General features: G+C 38.6%; 1 protein-coding gene, 1 long non-coding RNA gene and 1 pseudogene across 2 annotated transcripts; all 3 read right to left on the reverse strand.

The window, feature by feature from the left end:
* Positions 1-86: 86 nt before the first annotated feature.
* Positions 87-2,435, reverse strand: LOC110875277. Its single transcript, XM_022123475.1, has 2 exons — positions 599-2,435; positions 87-331 (listed from the first exon to the last, which is right to left on the reverse strand). Exons 1-2 carry the CDS (start codon positions 2,433-2,435, stop codon positions 87-89), a joined length of 2,082 nt encoding a protein of 693 aa, XP_021979167.1.
* A 1,053-nt stretch (positions 2,436-3,488) lies between these two features.
* LOC118481975 lies at positions 3,489-4,888 on the reverse strand. The gene is made up of 3 exons (XR_004866508.1): positions 4,608-4,888; positions 4,090-4,143; positions 3,489-3,535 (listed from the first exon to the last, which is right to left on the reverse strand). It is a non-coding gene; the product is annotated as an uncharacterized LOC118481975 (long non-coding RNA).
* A 3,835-nt stretch (positions 4,889-8,723) lies between these two features.
* Positions 8,724-17,874, reverse strand: LOC110875279 (annotated as a pseudogene).
* Positions 17,875-21,627: the final 3,753 nt, after the last annotated feature.

Consider the following 21,627-nt stretch of genomic DNA (forward strand, 5'->3'; position numbering starts at 1 on the left):
TCTTATCTCTGTTGGGTTTTTCGGAGAAACCCACTTCATTACAGCATCGATCTTTGAAGGATCCACTAAAACACCCTCCGAATTTATCACGTGCCCCAGAAACTGCACTTCCCTGAGCCAAAAGGCGCATTTTGAAAATTTTGCGTAGAGTTTCTCCTTACGGAGAACTTCAAGTACTTCACGCAAGTGTACTGCATGTTCGTCTTTGCTTCGTGAATAACCAGAATATCATCTATGAATACGATCACAGACTTATCCAACATGGGTCGGCATACACGGTTCATAAGGTCCATAAATGCCGCCGGCGCATTAGTTAACCCGAAGGGCATAACTAAAAACTCATAATGTCTATAACGGGTTCTAAATGCGGTCTTTGGAATGTCTTCTTCTCGTACCCTAACTTGATGGTACCCCGATCGCAGATCTATCTTGGAGAACCAACTCGCCCCTTGTAACTGATCAAAAAGGTCATCAATTCTAGGTAAAGGGTAGCGGTTCTTTATGGTCAGCTTATTTAACTCCCTATAGTCGATGCACATGCGCATCGACCCGTCTTTCTTCTTAACAAATAAGACAGGTGCTCCCCAAGGCGACACACTTGGGCGTATGAAGCCCTTGTCTAGGAGGTCTTGTAATTGTGTCATTAATTCCCGCATTTCCGTGGGAGCTAATCTATAGGTAGCCTTCGCGACCGGTTTCGCACCCGGATTCAATTCGATATTAAATTCTACTTCTCGCTCGGGAGGGAGTCCCGGCAATTCCTCCGGGAATATATCCGAAAATTCGTTCACAATTTCAACATCTTCAAGCTTCGGGGAGCCTTGTTGAGTATTTACCACGTAAGCTAAATATGCTCTACTCCCATTGAGCACATACTTGGTAGCTTGAACGAGAGTACATAACTTCGCTTCCATCTTTCTTTCGCCTTGTACATTTAATCGTCTTCCACTTGGAGTTTGGAGAAGTATAGTTTTGGTTTCACATTTTATCTCCGCGTGGTTTTGAGACATCCAATCCATACCCACTATTACTTTGAATTCCCCCAAGATCATGGGTATAAGATCAATAGCAAACTCCTCATCCTCAATGGTTAATTTACAATTTTTACATATTTCGTGCAACCAATAATTTTTACTATCTGCTATCTCTACTTCTAAGGGCATCGACATTCGTTCAATCTTAAAGGAAGGATGTTGTACGATTTCACTAGAGATAAACGACATAGTGGCCCCGGTATCAAACAAGACATAAACCGGTATTGAGTTTATTAGGAAGATACCTGAAACCACATTCGGCTGGGATTTGGCTTCTTCCGATGTGATTTGAAACATTCTCCCCTTCGCTTTAGAACCCTCTTGCTTCTTATCTTCTTTCTTTGACTCTTGCTGAAGCTTTGGGCATTCCGACTTGATATGCCCCCTTTCAAAACAGTTGAAACAAGTCTTTGGGTTGTTCGGGCATTGATAAGATGAATGCCCCTCCTTACCGCATTTGAAGCACCCCTTTTTGCCTAACAAACATTCTCCGGTATGGAGCTTCCCACAAGTCTTGCATGGTGTAATTCCACCTTTCGACTTACCCTTTCTTCCTTGATCCTGAAACTTCCCCTTTTTAGATGGACTAAAACTTGCACCCTTTTCACTCGGTCTATTTTCACCTCGCTCTTCTTGCCTTTTAATCTCGATCTCCCTATCCCGTGCTAAATTAATGAGCTCCTCGAGGGTTTCACATTTTGAGGGAGTGATGAACTCTCTAATTTCTGCCTTTAACACGCCATAGAAACAATTTATCTTCATTCTTTCGGTTGTTACCAAATCTCCACAGAACTTCATCTTATCCATAAAAGTGTTAGCTATTTCATTTACTGATTCGTTTTTCTGCCGGAGGCGTAAGAAATCCTCCTGAATCTTGTCGATAGCCGACTGAGGGCAATGATATCTCATAAAGGGCCCTTTGAACTCTTGCCAAGTCATAACTTGCAGCCTATCTTCGCCTATTTCCTTGTTGTGCGCATCCCACCAATCTTTCGCCTGATGGGTTAGTAAACCGGTAGCGAACATCACTTGGTCCTCCTTATCGCACCGGCTTCGTATAAACACCGCCTCTATATTCGAGACCCATCTTTGACATTCAACTGGATCGATTTTACCGTCATACGTCGTCGGATGGCATGCCATAAAATCCTTATATGTGCACCTTCGTTCCTTACCTCTACCCTTGGATCCTTCGATTAATTCTTTCAATTCTTCGAACCTACTGGTCATCATAGCATCCACAACCCCCAGAACTCGGCTTTCTACTTCTTGAGCCAATCGTGGAAGATTGGCTTGCATAAACCCTTCCGCTACTTCCGTAACTTTGTTCTCGAATGCTTCTTGTCTAGCCTCATCATTGTTATCATCATTATCATCATTAACATTCCTTGCATCAGCCATCTACACAAAATCATGTTTACACTTATTACGGATCATAAGCTTTAGCATATCATTATTCATCAATCCGTATCACTTATTCTCGTTCTTACGTTTCGAGTTCTATCTCATGCATTTGTCGTTTGTTTCATACCTTCACACACACTTCGTTCAACGTTTAATGGTTTTATACCATTGTCATTATTTATTTATCCCTTACATGCTTAATTTGCCCCATAATGACCCGACGGAATTGTGAATCCGGCTCCCGGGAAATTCCGTTAATTAAAATTTGGAAAAATTAAAAAAAAAAAATTTGTGGGCTGGATCAGACAAGCCGTCGGCGACGGCTCACCAACCCGTCGGCGACGGGCTTCACAAATGTCCGTCGGCCAATTTAACCCGTCGGCAGACGATCAGGGCGTCGGGCAATGGGGTGGCGTCGGCGACGGGAGGGTACCCGTCGGCGACGGCCCTTCGTTTTGCAAAACGCTGCAGTTTGGTTTTTGGCTGTTCCGACTGTTTTCCGGGTCCGTTTTCAGCTTCCCGGGTCCCGGGATTTCTCATTTAACCCATCTTAACACTTCTTAACATAATAAATCTCAACTTTTAAACCGTAGCGTACTATACATGTTCATATTAAACAAATGTTTGAAATTTTACCTCCTTGGCGACCTTGGAGCAAGCACATTTGCACGAGCCATCGGTTTGAGTTCGGGCACTAAGACTCTTGCCGAATCCCTCAAACCTTGGCTCTGATACCAACTTGTAAGGTCCGCTTTTCGTTAATGTTAGATTACTTACGAAAGGAAAATTTTTCGGACATCAAAATACCAAATTTAACACCTAATAATATTTTTTTACAAAATTTGGGCATGACCCGTCTGTAAAACGGACATGCCCCCTGTTTTGACATAATTGACAATATTCACCTACGACCCTACTAGCTTTAAACTACCCAAACAAAACAACAAGTTTTCAAGTGTAAGACTTCTAACAAGATTAACCAAAGTAACAAAACATGGACCCAAAGCATGTACAAAAACTAGCGGAAGCGCTTGGTATAATAAGGCTTGATCATGTGCTCGCTCCATATCCCCAAATGGCCTATAGCGGAGTTTTACCTACATTAACAATCAACATTTTAAAAGGTTAGTTATCACCCTAGTTAAAATCATAATTCTTTCGTTTAAGCTTTATCCTTACAAACATTCTTACTTTTACGCATTCGACTACCCAAATAGTTGGGTTAGGCATAGACACTCTCATTGAGAGTTAAGCATACACATTCGACTCGTTTAATTGGGTTGGCATAAACACTCTCGTTGAGAGTTAAGCATACACATTCGACCCGTTTAATTTGGGTTGGCATAAACACTCTCGTAGAGAGTTAAGCATACATTTTACTCTTCGTTCAATCCGCATAACGGATTCTAACTTTCACATTCATTATGGCATTCAAGCTACCCGTTAAAACGGATAGCGTTCGTCTTTACTTGACATGACTTAATTTCAATCGGTTAACATATATAACTTAACACAACTTTCGTTAGCATACCCAAATCCACAAGGGATTTGTCGCGTACTTGCTACTTGTCACATTTGTTATACAAGAATAGTTCTACATCAATTATATAAAAAGAGAATATAACAAGGATTTGTATGCAATGAATCATACCTCGATCTTGTACACCTCCCGCTTTACTAGTGTTCGAGCTTTCTTCCTTCACGCCTACATTACAACATTCGTTTACTTAGTTAAATCAAGTCATTCCATCATTCTCTTCTCATACCACATATATAAGCATTTTATCAAACACTTGGTGGGCATTGTATTTACAATCATAATGTACAAGTGTTCATAGCATGGATTTTACTTGATTAACTTTCTAGTTTAACAAGATTTGGTTAAATTCCTATCTTTCCTTCATCTTATGATAATTTGTCTAATTTCTTTATCACATACAAGATCATGCAACAACTCGCAATTGTAAGCATATTATAAAAACCATCTTGTTCATGCAAGTCCTACAACATATGGGTATAAACCCTAACCCTTTCAATAATCGAAATCAAGCATAATTCCCAGTCTATTATGAGTTCCTAACTTACATTTGCACAAGAATTGCACCTAATTTCACGTTTGGGTCAAAAACCCATTTCTCATCACTCACTAAAACAGGATTTTCGACTTACCTATTGATGTTCGAGCTTAGATGGTTGACAATTCGGGTTCTAGCATTGATTTGGGCTCTCAATTTCTTCTTAATCTTGAGAATCCTTGAAAACTAGGGTTTTCCCCCCTTTGTCTTGCTTCTGGTCGACTACAACACACATCAGTGTGTTTATTTTTGTGGTTTCTCTAGTTTAGTGAAACTAATATTACATTTAACAAGTTCAGCCCCTAAGTTTCAAGTGTTGACATTTTTCACACTAACTTTCTTTCTTATTAATTAATATCATATTCTTTTAACTTGGTTAAATTTTTTTATATTTTTATATACCGAAACGCGTTTTCGCTAGAAATGTTTAATCAAAACCAATATTTATCATGAAAACATGTGCTTAACACGGTTTTTAACAAAACAAAACAGCAAAACAACAAGATTAAACCCGATTTTAAGATATTTTTCAGAAAATGTAAACTTTATAAACCCGAAAAACAACTAAGAACACCTCGGTTTTAACAAGGAGAAGAGCCAAGGCGAGAAGAGCCAAGGCTCTGATACCACTTGTAGGTCCGGCTAGGAGGATCTAGTCGCCTAATCCTTGTATACAAACCACCCCGGTTGTGCGGAATCCAACCGAGATAGCAAACCGAGATAGAACATGCAAATAAACAACACACAAGATTCACCGATTAACACCTCTGTATTAATACGTATGAAAAGTCAGTTACAAGCTCAATGTTTACAAATATACTCTGTAAACTCTCTAACAGTGTGTGTGTTCTGTGCTCTCTATATTCTTGTCTAGTGTTCTCTCAAGTATTTCCTCTGTCTTCAGACTATATATAGCATCAGACACCACGAAACGGAATAATACTCGGCGAATCAGACCAACATCAGCGAAACAAATGGAACATGGTCGACGAAATGGAATCCAGTCGAAGTGTGTTTCGTCGACTTCCTTGTGTTTCGCCAATTATGGGCTTGGGCCCAATTGTGTTTCGTCAAACTGCTTAGCCCAAACACTAAGTTCCAGTCCTTTATGCATCTTGGCCTGCATAACTTGTTCTTTCACACGACGGTGGAAAGTCGTGTCATTAACCAAGTCGCGTCGCGTCGAGTCGCGTCCACAAATCTTGTATCAACAATTACACACGGGTTTTTTAAAGATATTACATTTTTAGTATTTAATATACAAAATAAAATTTATTTAATCTGTTTAATACACATGGTTTTTAAAGATATAAATCTTTTTTAGATCTATTCAACACGTGGGTTTTAAGGATGTAATTTTTTATTATTTGGTAGATTTATTCAACCCGATTATACACAGGTATTTTAAAAATACGATGTTTTTAGTATTCAGTATACAAAATTACATTTATTTAATTTGTGTAATACACATGGTTTTTAAAGATATATCTTTTTTATTATTTAATATATAAAATTACATTACTTAACCCGTACAATATACGGGGTTTATAAAGATATAATTTTTTATTATTTAATATATAAAATTACATTTAATCAACCCGTATAATACACGGAGTTCTAACCTAGTTTTAACTTATTTTAGACGTCGTATTAACATAACATGTGTGTCACATACAAAAATCATGAAAGGGACATTTATGTTATACACCCCTATACTTTGTCAATAGTTTAGACAAATCTCCCTTTCTAAAAAAAGAATATGAATGCACAACGTCAAAGTCATAGCTGGATTAACTTGAATAAGGCTCCATAACAATTATCAAACCATCACTATACCAAATATTGGCTCAACAAACAATTAAAATTTACTAATCATTGTAAAGTTAATAACATAAATTAAGTTCATATTACATTCCATGAATCACAGATCAAAATATTATAAAACTCGTATATTCAATGACTGGACTTATTAAATCACTGAAGCAAATCATGTTGTAATTGCCAGTCTTATTCACAGCTCTACATAGTAGGAGGCCCTGTATCTTGAGGTCATTGTCAAGGATGTAAAACCATAGGACTCAAGCTGCCCTCTAGACCCATAAATGCACAGACTTTTCAATTCATAAATGCTCTGCGGTAGACGACTTATGCCCGAACCGTCTATATTTAACTCTTTCAAACATTTTAAACGCCCAAGCTCCTTTGGCAATTTCTTAACTCGAATACAAAATCGGAGAAATAAATATACTAAACTTTTCAACTTACAGACATTGTTGGGGATATCACGTAAGGATATACAATCTGCAAGGTCCAACTCCTCTAAACATTCTAAAGATCCAATTTCCACAGGCAGTTTCTCAACTTGACGACAATTAGTGAGACGAAAACGTTTCAAAGATTTCATATTACAGATGCTGTTTGGAATACCCGGTAAGGATATACAATCCATTAGGTGTAACTTCTCTAAACACTGTAATCTGCCAAGATCATCAGGCAACTTCTCAAGAAGCAAACAAGATTCAAGTTCAAGTGATTTCAGATGTTTCAACATACAAATGCTATCAGGAAGATGCTTAATCTCTCTCATCAACAACGATAGTTCCGTTAGATTTTGTAACGGCCACAGATCCTTGGGCACCTCTGGAATACTGCCTTCAAGTTTAAGATAACTTAAACGTTGTAAGCCACAAATACTTGCTGAAAATGACTCCAGGTTTGTGCAAGCACAGAGACCAAAGGAAATAAGTTTCTCAAGATTTCCACTAGATGAGGATCGAGGTTCATCATAAAAACATTTAAACTGAATCACGAATGAAAAAGTTACACCCTACGTCTTTGTCTACCAAAAATCATTAAACCTTGAGCAGCCGCTTAAGTATAAGTAGATAAGCTTTTTTAGACATCCCACTGGAGCGTGAATTTCTTGAAGACAATAACATCCTCCAAGATCTAACCTCTCCAGATTTGGGGCCAGCCCAAGGTTAACGCTTCTTATCTTAGAGCGAGTGACTTGGAAGAACTTTAACTTTGGACATTCAATAGGCATGTGGAGTTCAACTAAGTATTCACATCCACGAAGATCTAAAATCTCGATGTTTGGAATCAGCCCAAGGTTAAGGCTTCTTATCTTAGAACCAGTTACTTTGAGGAACCTTAACTTTGGACATTCAATCGGCATGAGAAGTTCTCCAAAGTTTTCATATCCACCAAGATCTAAAGTCTCGATATTTGGAATCAGCCCAAGGTTAAGGCTTCTTATCTTAGATTGGAAAAGTATGAGGAACTTCAACTTTGAATATACAAAAGGCATGTGGAGTTCAACAAAGTTTTTACATCCACCAAGATCTAAAGTCTCGATATTTGGAATCATCCCAAGGTAAAGGTTTCCCACCTTAGAATACTTAAGCTTGAGGGATTTGAGCTTCTGACATTCAACAGGGACGTGGAGTTCTACGAAGTCATTACAATTTTCAAGATATAACTCTTCAATATTTGAAATCGTTGCAAGGTTAATGTTACTTAACTTAGAACTATTGAGGTTGAGGTATTTCAGCTTGGAACAATTAACGGGCATGTGGAGCTCGACAAAGTCGTTACAACTTCTAAGATCTAATATCTCGAGATGTGGAGTCATCCCAAGGTCAAATTTTCTCAACTTTGAATACCTGAGATCAAGGAATCTGAGCTTCTTAAGATCCTGACATAAAAAAAAAAGAAAACAAAAAACTAATTTTCAGTGTAATGACAAAATATAACAGTACGTAAAATGCATTATGCAAAACAACCGATCAACCATTATTGTACCTTTCTTTCTCCCCCTTCCCAAAGTTCAGTGATATTGCTGAAATCCATTTTTAAGTTAACAAGCTTACTTGCTTGAAACGTTTTAGGTAAAGACTGAAAAGGGTACCAACGCCAGTCTAGATATCGTAAAGCATCTGGTAAGTACTTGCTAGCTTCTTCAACTTTACAATGTGCGTTTCAAGGAGCCACCACAAAAAGTAATCTAAGTTCCTTCATCTTCCTAAGACCTTTCATGATAATTGTTGGATCGAGATCTGAATACATTAGTTTTATACTTCTTGTTGCTTCCGTACCCTGTAAATAAAAAATATGAAATTCTTGTGATAATAAATAAAAATGTTCTAGCTGCTATTCCACCTTTGTAAAAACATGAAACTTACAGATTCATTAATAAGTGTATCTTCAATTTCCTCTTTAATCCATAATCTGGTATGCCTACTAGGCTCATCAGGATGCATACGACGGACAATATTCCAGCCCATTTCTTCTATATGGTCATGGAAGCACACACTGTTAGTATGAGAAATAGTTATCAAAGAGATTTCTGCTCAAGAACTCTTAAACCAATTTGAGCGTTAAATCCACAGCTTTCAAGTATTCTGATTGATATGTCTTTCTCTTCACCTTTAAGTATGCATATAACATCCAGGAATATTTCTTTCTGATCATTCTCAAGACCATTGTAGCTTAATTCCAATCTTTTCAAAGTTTTATCTAACGGAATTGTTTTTAGTCTTTCTATGGCATCTGCCCATTCAAGCTCATTCCTACCACAAAGATGTGAACCCAAAACTTTGATTGTCAACGGAAGACCATCTGCATAACGTACAACTTTTCTAGAGAGATTTTCATACCCTTGTTTTGGAATCTCTGTCTTAAAAGCGTATCTACTGAAGAGACAAATTGCTTCCTCGTATGATAACAAATTAACATGGTGAATACACTTCACTTCGTGTGCTACCAGCACTTGCTGATCTCTTGTTGTGATGATGATTCTACTTCCTGGCTTAAACCAAGTAAGTTCACCTGCTAATGCCTCAAGTTGCTCTACATCATCCACATCATCTAGAACAACAAGAACCTTTCGACTACGCATCATTGTCTTCATCATATTTTCCAAGTTAGAAATACCTTTTTCAACAATGCTTTGATCATTTAATACATCTGAAAGGACTTTCTTTTGCAATTCCTTCAAACCAAACAAAGAGCCTTTTGAAACTTCTCTGACATTCTCAACAAAGCTTTTTCCTTCAAACAAAGTTGATATATGATTAAAAACAGCTCTTGCCAAAGTGGTCTTCCCACCACCTCCCATGCCCTTGATCCCTACCATGCGAACATCATCAAAACCAGTTTCTAAAGATGAAACCACATTCTTTACCCGGGTCTCCATGCCTACTAACTTCCGATCAATGCACAAGTTCATGAAATGTAGCTTGGGTGAAATGTCTTGAACAATTTGTTGGATAAATGTAGCTTCATGGCTGTGAGTTAAAGAAATTTCAATCATATTACTCAAAATCCCACATGAACAGTTAATTTAAATTAACATTCAATTATCATTATAATACTCAGTAAATCCCACCAATAGCAAGGCTAAGATATGGTCTGGGGAGTGTAAGATGTAGACAGCCTTACCTCAACCTCATAGGAATAGAGAAGCTGCTTAGTGCATGTACTACCTAGTCTTTCGGCTATCAACGCCACCACATGATGCATTATTTACCGTCCACTTTTTTCGTTATTTTCACCAAATAAGTAAAATACCATTAAAATTAGTGGACTTTCACTTTTGCCCCCTAGGGCCCACATATATATACATTATATGCAGTATGTTAAAATTAGTGCACTTTCACTTTTACCCCTGAGGGCCCACACATATATACATTATATGCGCATACCGCAAACGGGGCATATAAGAGTCAATTATCTATGAAGTAATAACTTGGAATACCCATTAAAAGTGTTTTTCAACTCCATTCCAGCAAGGCTAGCTGCTTCTTTGAGAGCCTTTCTCCATCTTCCAACATCCTCTTCCTTTTCCTGTTTGCCAAAGTCCAAATTTTTCTCAGTATCGACAAGGGTTAATAGAATTTCTTCAACTCAGAAACACAAATCCTTCACTGAATAATACAAATAGAACAAATTGTAAGGCCTCTTAATCAAAGATCTCACTCAGCTAAAGCTACCAACAGGTGTGCGGAATCCACCTGATGATCAACCACTGCAGATGAAACACTAGAATGCAAGGATTTGAGAGAGAAATCAAGAATACACTGAGTATTCTTGATGAAGATGAATGACGTCACTCACACAAAGCAACCACCAGACAAAGGACAATGATTAGGGTTAGGTGCACAGAAATTCACACAGAAATCGTTACCTTGTCTATTCCATATAAAGTTATATATACAAGGCAAAACCCGGACTTTCAAGACAAACTAGAAAGCCCGGACAAAACATATAGCACAAAGCTCAGACCTTTGTCTAGACAAAACTCAGACAAAAGCTACACTAACAAACTCTGACCTTAGTCCTATACAAAAAACTCTGACTAAGGAAACCATCCATAAAACTTGGACAAAGTGTCCCTAGGAAAAACTTGGGACTAATTTTGAACATATGTACAATAAAGACCCTTATAAATTGGGAGACATGCACTTATCATCAAAAGTGCATTAACATACTCCCCCTTGATCAGTGCATGGTCTTCATTGGTCTTTAGATATTCATCCTTTCATTGGTAACATGGGAGTCATGCACTTATCACCTAAGGTGCATTAACAAACTCCCCCTTTCTTCAAAATGAAAGTGTGGAGTCAATCGCACCACGCGAGAACCCATGCTCCAAAAGATGCTTTGACAACGTCTCGTACCATGCTCGAGGGGCCTGATGGAGACCGTAGAGAGCCTTGTCCAACAAATAGACCTTGTTGTCTAACCCTGGAGCTTCGAAACCCGGTGGTTGGGACACATACACAGTTTCATGCAATTTCCCGTAAAGGAAGGCGCTTTTCACATCCAACTGATAGACTTTGATACGCATGTGTGCAGCAAAGGCTAGAAACAAACGAATAGCTTCCAGTCTTGCCACCGGTGCATAAACTTTGGTGTAATCAATCCCTTCCTCCTGATTGAAGCCTTGAACAACCAACCGTGCTTTGTTTCTGACAACGACACCCTTATCGTCTTTCTTGCACTTGAAGACCCACTTCGTGTTGATTGCATGCTGGCTCTTAGGAAGATCGACCAAATTTCACACCTTTAACTTGTCAAACTGAGCTAACTCTTCTTGCATCGCCTCACACCAAGAATTATCCTTCAGAGCCATCTGATAGTTCTTCGGCTCTATTTGAGAGATAAAACATTTGTGCAAGCTAAGATTGTAGATTTCCTCTTTCTTGATAGCAGAGAACAGACATTGCATTTCTGAAATACTCCTTCGCGTTTGCACTCCCGCATTTGGATTCCCAATAATATTATCAACAGGATGATGAATATTTGTTCTTGGAGCTGGGATTGCCGGAGCTTGAAGATTGTTTCCCAAATTCGATTGAATCTCCCCCTCAGCATGTGCATTACTACTAGAAGCTCCACTATTGCCAGAAGACACATCAACATTTGGATATGCTGAAAAGTCAACGTATAGATCTCCACTTGTAGTTTGAGCAGTTGCATTGGGGATCTGCTCAGCAACAACATCATTTACGGTCGAAGAATCAGCAACTGGAACATTCGAAGACACATTAGTATGAATACTTGCTCTCCAGCTCGCATCCACTTCATCTTTGTTCACAAGATGTGTGTATACAACCTCCAAATCTTCTTCTGAAACATCAGGAAGATCAAACGAATCAAATAATTTATCATAATCATAACCGCTTTTGGGACCGAATTCGGACGGTGGAGGATCGAAACTCAAAGGAGTTATATCAAACACGATCTCCACTGTTCGCTTCTTGATGTTATAAACGCGTTTGTTTGGAGTTCCATTGGCATAACCTAAAAAGAACCCAATTTCACCAACTTCCCCCATTTTCGGAGTATCTTTGGTGCGTTTGATAACACACTTAATCCCAAAAGGCTGAAAACCAGATAAGTTCGGTTTCCTGTTTTCAAGCAATTCATAACAAGTTTTATCTTCTCTTTTGACAGTAAGCACATGATTTAACACATAACATGCAGTGTTTACCGCCTCGGCTCAGAAGAAAATAGGCAATTTTGATTCAGAAAGCATAGTGCGGGCCGCCTCAATCAGGGTATGATTCTTCCGTTCTGCAACTCCGTTCTGTTGAGGAACATATGGAGCGCTGAACTGATGAATTATTCCCATTTCCCGACATAACTCATCCATATACTGATTCTTAAACTCACTGCCGTTGTCACTCCGGATTTTCTTAATAGGAAGTGAATAATTTTTCTCAAGTTGTTTGAATAAGTCTCTTAAAATACCAGCAGTTTGATCCTTAGTTTTTAAGAAAAATACCCATGAGTAACGTGAGAAATCGTCAGTGAAAACTAAGCAATAAGACATTCCACCAATGCTAGCAACATGGATCGGGCCGAAAAGATCCATGTGAAGCAATTCAAGTGGTTTTTGGATTGAGTTAACTGTTTTCGGTTTATGAGCCTTTGGTTTGATTTTTCTTTTTTCACATGATTCACATTTGTTGTGCATATTGAAACTACGTAAAGGAACCCCCAACACCAAGTTGTTTTTCACTAAGTGGTTCATTTTTCGCAGATGCACATGGCCCATTCTCCTATGCCAGAGATACGATTGATCTTCAGTCGCCTTTGAAAGTAGACAAGTCACTGGAGCAGATGAGTTAACCAACGGGCGCATGTCCATGACATATGTGTTATTCACCCTTGGATCCCTCATAACGATCCAATCTTCAGGAACAACAAATCCCGGACGCAAAACGAAGCAAGCTTTATCAGTGAAAAGCATCGTGTACTTGTTATCACAGATTTGAGAAACCGACATCAAGTTATGCTTCAGTTCTTCAACGTAGTTCACTTTATGCAGCGTGATTTTTCCATTTGACACAGAGCCTTCACCGGTGATGTAACCACCCTTTTCACCGGCAAAATTCACATAACCATCACGAAATTGTTTAAAATTGTTCGATAATTCTTTATTTCCTGTCATGTGTCTGGAACAGCCACTATCGATATACCAAATATAGATAGCCCTCTTCAGCTGCTCCTCAATGCCAGCCATGAATGCACAAGCCTCGTTTTCTACGGAGTTTTCTTCCAACCTTTTAGCTTCTGCATCCGCAAATTGCTGCATTTCAGCTGTGGAGATGTTGAATTCAAAGCGTTCTCCCTTTTCTCCATCTTCTGTCTTACTAGACTTCTCAACAGTCTCTTTGATCGAAGGACTTTCATTCTTAGCAACATTCTCCGAATCCAACTCTTCCCCAAAAACTTCAGCTACTACTGCAAGCTCCTCAATGCTAGTCTCTTCGACAACCTCTTCATACACTTCTTCGTTCACAATTTCAGCTATAAATGGTTGTGACACAATAGCTCCAGAGGTGTCTTCCAAAGCACAACCCCAGTCATAAGGCTCAGTCACACTCTGTAGAGGTTGAGCCACCATAGCATTGTTTGTCGAAGGTGTAAGATTTTCAGATCCACTTGAACGAGCACTTGAGTTTGAGTTAGTGGTAGCAGTTGATGCATTGTTGTGAGGTCTTGAATTGTTTCCTCGGGAGTTGTTGTCTCTATCAGATCTTTCCATCTTCGGCTTTCGACAATCACGTGCGAAATGTCCGTAGATACCGCAGTTGTAACATTTTACCTTTGACATATCGACTCCCATTCGAGTCTTTGTCTGACCTCCTATGAACTTCCTACCCGTCTTCAGCAGAAACTTCTTCGCTCTACGGACTAACAGTGCCATATTGAGTTGTAGATCAAGTTCTTCCATTTCGTCTTGATCTATCTGATCAAAGTCCTCATCGAGACTTGACGGTTCAACGAGTTTCCCAAGACAGAAGTTCTCGTAGGCAGTCATGAAGGATGCCAATAGACTCATATTTTCTTCAATCAACTTCAACCCGCTTGCATCTATCTTAGGAATGTTCAAGCTTGTTCCTTGAGATTTCTGAGCTCCACTAGAAGAGTACATCCCTTGATTGGAATTGGTTGTTCCACTTGAACTGACACTGTTACTTATAAAGGCGTGTTCACTTGCAGAACCTTCATTCTCCGAATACAACGCAACACCGACTCCATTGTTACTACCCTTCTCTATTTGTTTCGAAGCCTTATATAACTGAGGATCCTGGAGCTTCTCGAAATCAGATGCTTGATCTTCCATATTCCATGCATAACCCTTCAGCTTTTGAACAGCTTCTTCCAATGAGAGCTCCTCATAGAGAACATCGTCTCTAATCAATGCGGTGTACATATTTCATTCTCTGGGAAGACAATTCAGAAACTTCTCGACCTTCTCAAATTCAGTGTAGATACCCTCCTGACTTCTATCAAGTTCGCTCAACAGATGATAAAATCGGTTCACAGTGTCATCAAATGATTCATTCTTTAACGCTTTAAACACAACGAATTGAGTCTTCAACTTTTCGAGTCGTCGTTTCTTGTAAATTGCATTTCCTTCATATCGCTCGATCATGCTATCCCACAACTCCTTCGAGCTATTTCTCTTACGGAACGTATGAAGTATAGATTGTGGCATTGCCATAGTTATCATTGACATAGCTTTCTCTTCACAGTCAAAAAATCTCTTCTGTTCGTCAGTGAGCCCCAAATACGTATCAATCATCAACGTACGTACTGGAGTAGCTCCACATCCTTTAACAATACACAACCAGATTTTGATGTCTTTAGCTCGGACATATCTTTCGAAACGCTCCTTCCACTCAGGAAAATCAAGCTCATTGATCAACAAAGGAGGTTTGTCGTTACTCCCTACCTCAGCATTGTGCTTGAGGTTTTGCACCATTGCAGTGAGATTGTTGTTTGCCATTTCAGAAAACAACAGTGGGCTTCCAAGCAAGAAGTATGTAACAGAAGACCTTTTCTAAGATCAAACTCGGAGCGAAAATACGGAGTGAAATGGAGTGAAATGTCTGAGCTTTAAACAGAGTTGCGAAACCCGGATCACACAAACCTGAGATAAAACACAAACAACAGAGAAACTCGGACTACACTGTTAGAAATTTAAACTCCGACACCCTAAGAGTATAAAGTTCGGACTCTAATCAGGTTAAAATCCAGACTCCCCTAATAAAACTTTTTAAAATTCGGACTTTTAATAAAAGGTTAAAAATTCGGACACCTAAGACTTATAAGATAAAAGACGGACTACTAAGACTTAAAGTTCGGACTCTCTAAACTTAGTAAAAAGTCGGACACTACTAACATAAAAAGTCGGACACTCCTAATAAAAAATCGGACTATCACAAAGCCCCAAAGATCGGACTCAATATTAAACTCCAAATAAGACAAGACAAAGGTCGGACTCTACTAATCACCTTTAAAAAAAAATTCGGACCTATGAAACTCTGACTTAAAAGTCGGACCTAAAGATAACCTATAAACTCTATAGAAAATTCGGACTACCTTATATAAGTAAAAGTAAAAATCGGACTCTAACTATTCTAAAAGACTTCGGACAATTTAAGCTATAAAACTAGGACTCAATAATAAAAAAAGAAACTAAAATTCGGACTCTAAATCTAGGTTAAAAATTCGGACAAGAGGAACTTCAACAACAAAGGTCGGACTAATAGGATCATTCTAATAATAATATGACAATATTATAAAACCTTGGACACTGTAATAATAGACTCGGACTAGAGACAACAAAAAAAAAAAAACAAAATTAAAACACTATCTAAAGAACCTAGGACAAAACAAAATTAAATTAAAGAATTGAACATATATCTAAACCTCGGACTACACAAAATAAAAATTTAAAACTTAAACTTATATCAAAACCTCGGACTAAACAAATTAAAAGTTAAAAAAAAAATTAAACTTATATCTTAAGAACCTAGGATCGATTAACAACCTCGGACTAACTCAATATCTATTTGAAAATTCGGACTCAAATAATATTTTAAAAACTCAGACCCTCTAAAACTCAGACCCAAGTAACTGAAAGTCGGATCAGGCAGATACTAGGAAAAATTCGGACAAGAATTGGAGTTTTGAAACTCAGAAGAACCAATCTCCGGACTATCTCCCCAATGTGACTTCACACTGGTTCAACAATACCCCGGAGAAGCCTTCCAAAGATCAAACTCAGAATCTTTTTCACCTTCAAAAACTCTGTGTGAACAAGAACCAAAAACCCCTGTAAAACCCAGATGAAGAAAACACTAAAAATCACCAAACTACTCAAAATCCATCATCAAATCACTAGATATGAATGAAGAATCATGAATAAAACATAAAAACTCACTAAACTCTCACTAAAACCCTATCAAAGTATGAACTTTTCTCACCAAAGCCTTCAAACTAAGAACACCTACAGTAGTATGAGCACACTGCTCTGATACCACTTGTATGGCCTCCTAATCCAAGATCTCACTGAGCTAAAGCAACCAACAGGTGTGCGGAATCCACCTGATGATCAACCACTGCAGATGAAACACTAGAATGCGAGGATTTGAGAGAGAAATCAAGAATACACTGAGTATTCTTGATGAAGATGAATGACGTCACTCATACAAAGCAGCCGCTAGACAAAAGACAATGATTAGGGTTAGGTGCACAGAATTCACACAGAATCGTTACCTTGTCTATTTCATATAAAGTATATATATAAGGTAAAGCCCGGACTTTCAAGTCTAACTAGAAAGCCCGGACAAACAAATACACAAAGAAACTCTGACTTTTATCTCTATACAAAACTCAGACAAAAGTCCACACCAAAAAACTCTGACTAAAGAATTCCTCCTAAAACTTGGACAATTGTCCCTAGGAACATCTTGGGACTAATTTTGAGCATATGTACAATAAAGACCCTAATAAATTGGAAGAATTGCACTTATCACCAAAAGTGCATTAACACAAATAAAATGCAATGATAAAGATGTTACCAAGTATACTGAAGCAGAATATCTGTTGCAGCAAGATGCTACAATAGAATACAGACAGCCCAGAGGTAGAACAGAGCTCCAACTACCTCTTACATGTTTTGCAAAGGCTTCCCCTACCGCCCCACTTTGGTTGCGGATTTCGGTGGGTTCCACATCATAGAAGATCGGGTAGGCAGTATGCTCGGTCATCTTCTAGCACTCCATAATCTTTACTAGTTCCTCTAAGCACCATGAAGAAGATGCATAGTTCTTGGAGAAAATAATTATGTGAAATCTGGAATCTTCAATGCATCTGATGAGCTCATCACTGATCCTCTCCCCTTTCTTGATTCTTTCATCATCTTTGTAAGTGGTAATGCCTTTCTGGTGGAGAGCATGATAGAGATGATCAACAAAGGTCTTACGGGTGTCTTCACCCCTGAAACTCAAAAATACATCATACTTGAAGCTCAAAAATACATCATACGTAGAAGCCATTGAACGGGAGATTGTGTGCTTGAGGGATCGAACAGAAGGAAATCTTTAATTTGTGGAATTTGTTTGAATTGAATTGATTGGAAACAAATTGATTGTATGAATGACAGTGATTTTTTTTTCAAGCATGAAAGTGACAGGTTCGGAGGTGACCTTGTTATCATCAATTGTGTGTAATCTTTAACCTTTTCTTTGAATTATACACATAGGAATCCTCATCATAGTGTACAACAAATTAGTTTTTTTGTTTGGTTTTGAATAAGCTAATACAGGAGTCCAAATACTCAAAATTAAAAATAAGATAACCGTTTTTCTGTGAACAGGCTATACAGTGTCTTTCACAAATTGGTTTGAATACAATGCTTTCACTCTCAAGGTCTTTTTATTTCGTTATTTAAATATTTGCTTTGGCTGTTTCACAGTTGATTCGTTTTTAATTAATTAACTGTTGTTACATTGTCGCATATTAGAAAAACCTCAATAGAACAAATGGTGTACCAAATTTTTTAAAGGAGTTATAAGTTTCGTAGAGAATACAAGAAAGATTAGTGTAATATCATTTCTCAAACTCGGAGAAGAATTTCTTGGGGTGTGACCTAAATTGAAGCCACAATTATAAGTTTAGTAGGACACTGCAGCATTTAAACAAGAGAAGAGGTTTATCTTGTGATTAAATTAACTATAAAAGAGCCCTGTTTTAGAATTCACGTTATGCCTTCGAAAACATTGACTGGCCTCTGACCATGATGTAAACAAACACGCCTTTATATGTGAAGAGAATCAACTGGTGATGCATAAGAGAAACGACAAGGCGATTTGCTGTCTGCCGAATCGTTACTGCTCAACACCTTATTATTGTTATTGTTGGAATATTAAACTTAATTTAGTTATTTATTATGTATTAAGTGTAATTAGGATAATTAAAGTTATTATTATGTATGTATGAAACGATGTAGATGAACTGTTGTGTCGGTTGGTTGAAAATGTTTCACTTGATGGTTATTCCCGCCAAAACCAAACCTTCACATAACCGTTTTTAAGTCTGATGTATAAATACACATTGCCGGCAATCTTTGCCGGGTACTAAGAAGATATTCATAATATCATTCCAATTCAGTTTTGTCTATTTCTCTGTACAACACACACACAAACAGGAATATGACAACGATGACGATAACGGCTTCCGCTAACATAGATGATGATGTTTCGGATATGATGATGATGATGTTTCGGATGTCCAACATAGTGGTATCAGAGCCACGGTGGGAAATCGATGAAGATCGATCGATATTATACGATTCCGGGCACATCCGGATGAAGAAGGAAAACAGGGGATATGGAGATGGACAAGAATCCAATCCCGATCGCATGATTCCGCGATCACGAATGTTCGCAAGAATGAAGCGAGATATTCTAATGAAATTAGAAATCGAAATCGAGTTACTGGAACGAGATACGGAAGAAAGACGAGAAGATACAACGGAAATAGAAATGGGAAATTTCAATTCTCACAGTGATGTAAACAAGGAAGATCACGTTAATGAAGGTATGAAACAACAGGAGATGTTTAATGTTCATAAGAACAGAGAAAAGGAGATGTTTAATGTTCATAAGAACAGAGAAAAGGAACGAGAACCGGAATGGATGGAAATCGGAGAATTACTATCAGAATTACACGTACCCGGGAAGAGACGGATGATAAAGAGGAACGAACGACAAAGGAAGGATCTTACTAAGAAGCGATGTTACTATTGTCATGATATGGGACACTTAATTGCTTTCTGCAAATTAAAAGAACATGACAAGGCAACCCAGTTACACAGGGACGTCATCAACACCGGAATTCAACGAACGAGGGCAGAGTACGACGTCGCCGGCACAGAACATGGATTATGGGCAGATATATGGCATGAATGTTGTCACCGGATTAATAAGAGTAGAGGAGTTAGGAGAAAGAGAAAGAAGAAGAAGATGCAAACTATGGATGAAGGCCCTGTACATGAAGAACAATCTGTGGATGAAGGCCCTATACATGAAGAACAAACTATGGATGAGGCCAACAAAAGTGTTCTCAAGCACTCTCTAAAACTGAATTAAGTTTAGGGGAGTGTGTTGGAATATTGTTGGTGCACTTGTGTCTGTACTTTGTCTGTATTCGATCTGCATGTAAACGATGTCCTAAGTCAGTCTGTAAGTTGACCAAGTAAACTATCCTCCTAGTTTGACTTGGACAACATGATGTTGTCTGGATCGAAGGATAGCCTCGAAGGATACAACTGATCCTTCGAGGTGCTCGAAAGATATGGTTCGACCATGGTTCAACCATTAGACATCGAAGGATGATCCTTCGATGTCCATGCTGATCGTTCGAGCTCCCTGTCATCGATAGATGATCCTTCGGACCATCTATCGATCCTTCGACCCAGACCTGCTATGTATGGGTATAAATACCCATGCAGTGTGTTAGTGTATGATAGAGGCACACATAGAGAGTTAGAGAAACTCTGCTGGAAAACACACACACACACACTTTAGAGAGTTTGCAAACAGATTGTAAACCTTGTGCTTGTAACCGTAAACCTTCATACGTATTAATACAGTGGTGTTAATCGGTGAACTTTGTGTGTTCTTGTGTTTGTTCTTGCTTCATCCCGGTTTGCCTACTAGCTTGGATTCCGCACTCGCTAGTGGGTTAGTATAACAAGGTTTAGGTTGTTCTCGATCCTCCGAGAAAAGGGACCTACAAGTGGTATCAGAGCCTCGCTCTTTACCTTGTTTAAAACCGGTTTGTTCATGTTCTTGGTGCGTTTGGACACTTGGTTTAGCACCCGTTTTTGGTAGTTTTCTGCATAAAAACGCGTACTAAACCTATCGGGAGTGTTCGGGGTCGGTTTGGGTAACATAAAAATTGTTTTTGTGAAACTTTGATTTTTCCGGCCGTGTTCCGATCATCTTTCCGGTGACTGGACTTGGGGATAAGGTTGCCATTTTGGGTAAACTTTTTGAAAGTCAAAAAGTTGGTGAAAAAGTTGTTGACAGAAACATCCTTTCTGCCGAAAGTTGGCTCACCAACCACATCAACTTTTCACCAACCTGTCGTACTTTGTGTCAGTGTGTCAGAGCTGTCGAAAGATATCCTTCGACATCGAAAGATATCCTTCGACATCTTTCGATCAAAGGCAGCTCGAAAGATAAGCATCCTTCGAGTAGTCTTTCGAAGTCTAAGGGTTATCCTTCGTAGTTGGAATCTTTTCGAAAGTTGGTTGTTCGAAAGATAAGGATACATCTCGAAAGATAAGGATCTTTCATTGAGAATCTTTCGAAGGCTTTGCTCGAAACTCAACAGTAATCTTTCGATCACTGTTGATCCTTCGAACAAGTCTTGATCTTTCGATCAGATTGTATCTTTCAATTGTTGTCTGGTTGTTGTTAACAGTTTGTGGTGTGTAGGTTATTTATTAATTTTTGATCACAATGAGTTGCACAAGTCCTTGGGATTGGAGTACGGATCCACAACCAGATCTGAAACAGATGTCGATGGCTGAATATATGACGAGTGCCATTCCAAAACAACAACAATCAATAAGTTCGTGTCAATGGGCTTTGGTATCCAATCAAAGTCAAAGTCTTCAGAATCTTCTGATTAGTGAAAGTGAAACAGGCAGTAACAATCGTCCACCAAAGCTGAACCACATGAACGATTTTCCGTCATGGAAAGGCCGCTTTCACACATATGTTCAAGGACAAAGCACCGAC

The sequence above is a fragment of the Helianthus annuus genome, chromosome 9, assembly GCF_002127325.2.
Source record: "Helianthus annuus cultivar XRQ/B chromosome 9, HanXRQr2.0-SUNRISE, whole genome shotgun sequence".
Lineage (NCBI taxonomy): Eukaryota > Viridiplantae > Streptophyta > Magnoliopsida > Asterales > Asteraceae > Helianthus > Helianthus annuus.